This window comes from Cibotium barometz, chromosome 41 (genome assembly GCF_041138505.1).
Source record: "Cibotium barometz isolate CiBa-2024 chromosome 41, ASM4113850v1, whole genome shotgun sequence".
Classification (NCBI taxonomy): Eukaryota; Viridiplantae; Streptophyta; class Polypodiopsida; order Cyatheales; family Cibotiaceae; genus Cibotium; species Cibotium barometz.
This window is the reverse complement of record NC_141086.1, coordinates 42,996,878-43,000,891: the sequence shown is the minus strand read 5'-3', so window position 1 is coordinate 43,000,891 and position 4,014 is coordinate 42,996,878. Positions and strand designations below refer to the sequence as shown.

At 41.0% G+C, this 4,014-nt stretch overlaps 1 protein-coding gene across 1 annotated transcript; it reads right to left on the bottom strand.

Moving 5' to 3' along the window:
- Window positions 1-2,176: 2,176 nt before the first annotated feature.
- On the bottom strand, window positions 2,177-3,732 carry LOC147614966 (uncharacterized). Its single transcript, XM_086779822.1, has one exon. The coding sequence runs from the start codon at window positions 3,623-3,625 to the stop codon at window positions 3,020-3,022; it is 606 nt and encodes a 201-aa protein (XP_086635948.1). The 5' UTR covers window positions 3,626-3,732; the 3' UTR covers window positions 2,177-3,019.
- Between the last annotated feature and the right edge of the window lie 282 nt (window positions 3,733-4,014).

Below are 4,014 nucleotides of genomic sequence, written 5' to 3'. Positions count from 1 at the left end.
ATTAAAATGGCCTATTAAAATAGAATGTGGGTTTGTATTGAATCTCATAAAATCATTTGCAAACAACATTTATATTGAAAAAAGGAGTCCCCTTAGAATAGGATGCACTCCAACACAAGATTCCCCTTAGAATGGGGTACAGTACTCCAAATATATACAGTAAGAACTATGTTAACATTTTATGCAAACTTCTACCTCAAAGGGTGAAGAGTTGGTGTGAGCATAAGCTTTATTGAATTTGTTTTGAAATTGAATAGTTACAGTGAAACTTATCTTCTCATATCACAGGCACACATGGACTTCCTCTATCTAGAATTATTTCCAATTCCTAACTTCGTTCAAATTGCTTGATCTCCGGAGTGCATCACATTATCATTTTGAGATTAACTTTTTGAAACAAAAAAAGTTATTTCAGTTAGAATGTATATTTATTACCTAAAATTTGTGTTTTTTATTATGGTTTAAATCCAAAATAGATTAGTACCTTTTTATTAATTATTTCAATTGAGAAGACCATACTCATTTAATAATCTATTTACATATGCCTTTGTAGATTGAGCCTTCGAGGTAGGTCCTCCTTTTCAACCCAATCTTTTAGCTAGTCCAATTAATTGATATGGTTTCATGCCAGAAATCTATGAACCTTGTTTCATTAGGATTTCTCATATCTTGTCATTGTTGTTGAGATTTACTACGAGTATCGCTATGCATACTTCTTGCATCCATCAATGCTTCAATCCCAACTATGGAAGTGCTCTCTATTTGCTCAGTAAGAGGAAGTCTACTTGTGTTAAACTTTTTGACTATTCAATATTTTGGAGTTAAAATTCTTAGCTTTCAACAACACCAAATTAATGGACTTAGTGATTAAATATGCACAACCCCTAGATAATTCTAGGTTTGAATTTCACATAGTTGCATGATCTCAAGCTCTCAGTGAAGCAGCTTGGCAAGAAGTATTCATACCATAATTAGAGGCAATTCTAAAAGGAGGCAAGAAGGATTCATACCATAATTAGAGGCAATTCTAAAAGGTTCAATGGTGGGTGATGGCTACTCAACCTAAAATTATGGAGCCCAAGCCTAATCAAATAAAGGAGTCCACTAACCAAATCTGCATTGTAGTAGAAATTAACAAATTGTTGACTAACCTAAAGTTCTTTGCACACATGAAGGGGATGCTATTGCCTAATCAGGGAGGAAATATGATTCACAAAACAAGGCAAGAAGATTCTCAAACCCTTATTATTCCAATCTTTTGCTCCACACCTAAATATGAAAAATTGGGATAGAATACGGGAGACATTAACCTCCCCTATTTTTTTTGGTGATTCTGTTTTCCTGTTTTGGGGTTATAAACAACGTGGTTAAAACGTGCAGGTTTTAAACATGGTTAAATTGCAAAGTAGTTATAAACATGTAGCCATGTTGTGAACTGCATTTATAATTGTGAAACATTATTTTTTCAATCTCTATATCCTTTGTTTTCTATGCAAAAAAAGAAACACGGCTAGCCCCCTATTTGTTATAGTGACAAACAACTTTAGTACAAGTATGTGAATAACAAAATTTCTCGAATTAAACATTAAAGAAGAGATAGAAATAGACATTAAAAGAAGAGGAATTGTATGCTCCTTGTCCTAGCTAGGAATTCTATAAGAATTTGATGGATACCATTAACATACCACTACCCAAAGGGATAACACATTTGGATAGAGAGCTAATAAAGAATGTTCGATTGACCTCTGTGCTAATGCTAAGAGCAGAGCTATTTAATACACAACCTCAACTAAATACATCTAGTTAAAGTTTAGGGACTGATGGTTTTCATCATCTCCAGAAAGGTGGTAAGGCTTATGCCTCTAAAAATGGTTAAGAAGAACCAAGCTAGATGTAATGATGTGTAGTGACTAATTTCCAACTTGGCAGACTTTGCCAACCCATTATAAGTATATAGTTTATTCATTTCTTCATGTATGGGAAGCTCATGGCTGGATTTAGATTGCTCACCCATAAATAGCATCAGATCCTCATGCGAGATGCTTGATTTTATAGCATTGATTAGGAAGAGATATAGGTGTAAGATATGCACTCTAGAGACCTACACTACTATAGAGAGAGAGAGAGAGAGAGAGAGAGAGAGAGAGAGAGAGAGAGAGAGAGAGAGAGAGAGAGAAAAGCTCAACAACACTTTTTTTTGCAAATTGCATTACAACATGGTGGAGAGAGGTGATTGTCACCTCACAATGTTTGGATTACCTAAAGCTCGTGCATTTTTTTACAATGGTGAGAGCACTATTATGACGTGGGTTGGTTTAGACCTTATCTTGTTGAATGGTTACGATGGCACTAGTGGCTGCATCATCTGGAGTTCAAGAGCTTGAATGTTATGTTGAAGATTGATTGAATGTTATGCGGAGGGAGCGGTCGTCTCTCTCGCTATAGGAGGAGGAAAAACGCCCATCTGCATATGGTGTAACCACTGCTCAAATGGAGGCACAACATGGGCAGAAAGAAGGCCACATGGTCCAAGATGAAAACGGAGGACTTGAATGAACAACACTATCGAGGCTCCATGTTGTGATGAGATTTATGCGGCCCCCGCCCCTCCATGGATAAACAGCCACTGGTAGAAGAGGCTTCTTGTGGCGGTAAACAGCCACTCTGGTAAACACCGAGAGGCGGATATGGATGAGCAAAAATTGTTGTGGAAGATTGTTGCAGAAGCCGTGTAAACACCAAGAGGAGGATATGGATGAGCAAAATTGTCCGTTCTACTTGTGTAAACACCCAATTGTCGATGAAGGTTGTATGTTGAAGCCGATGCTCATTTGCCTACCCATGAGTCGGTAGAATCTGTGCCTCATTAGTACACTTGATGGATACCTTCCGCACACTGAGTGATGCAGGGAACCCATCTCTTCTTCATAGAGTGAAGGCTCAGACTGATTTGTAGGTGATGCAAGGAACCTCTGTCTTCTTCATAGAGTGAAGGGCTCAGACTGTGGGAGGCAAGCTCTCACTGATGGTGTCCAGCTTTGGAACCCACGCCTTGGACCTCCTGATCAGCATCGTGCACTGCTTCGGTTAATACTTGTGCACCACCTTGCTGGAAGAGCTGGGGGGCGCTACATTCTAGATCTATGCTGTCATTCTTAGAAGGCTGATGCTCACACGGGAGTAGAGGATCTTGCACACAAATAGAAGTGCTGAGGGGTGTGACTTTGGCGCTTGTGACGCCTGCACGCTTTGGAGGTTTAGTAGCCTTTGCAGCTGCAAAACACGTTGAGCTAAGAAGCTTCGCAAAGGAGGCCAACTCCTCGGCAGCCACACGTGTGTGCAACCTGTGCATGGGGAAGAGGATGTACACACGGCCGGGCTTGGCTTCATCGTCTGCAGCCAAGGGGGCGGCGCGCTTGCCTCCCGCTAAATCACCATATCCCTTTTCAAACTCGGCCACGAAATGGCCGGGGAACTCCAGCATCAGCTCGGCCACCTGCATGGGGGTGCCGCCCAACACCAACACCCGGCCTTCCACAGAGTGCACCACTTCGATCACTGACACAGATTTTACTGGAGCAGCGACGTAGCTGCAGAGGCACACGCAGGAGAGGTAGTTCCCCATGATATAAATGCTTGACTAGGCAGATTATTTAAAAGCAGATGAGGAGGCTAATGCATTAAAGGCGATAATTGGCTGTTGTAGCTAAGCCTGAATATCAGTGATCAGAGAAGAATACGAGCAGATTGCCTACTATATTGATAGATCATGAGCTAGATGATATTATAGGTGCCTTGAAAAGCTTCTGATGATGAATGCTGCCGACGCTTAAAGCAATCTAGTTGGAGTGTGGCTGTCGATCATGTCATGTGGTGGAAGACACAGCAGTTCACTTGTCGTCGGATGCTCGGTGGATGATGCTATGTGAGCGCGTGCTTTTGGCCCAACTTTCCGAGGCATGCGGCCCATGTAGTCTGAAGGTGATAAATGCACAACATGCCATCAACCTCTTG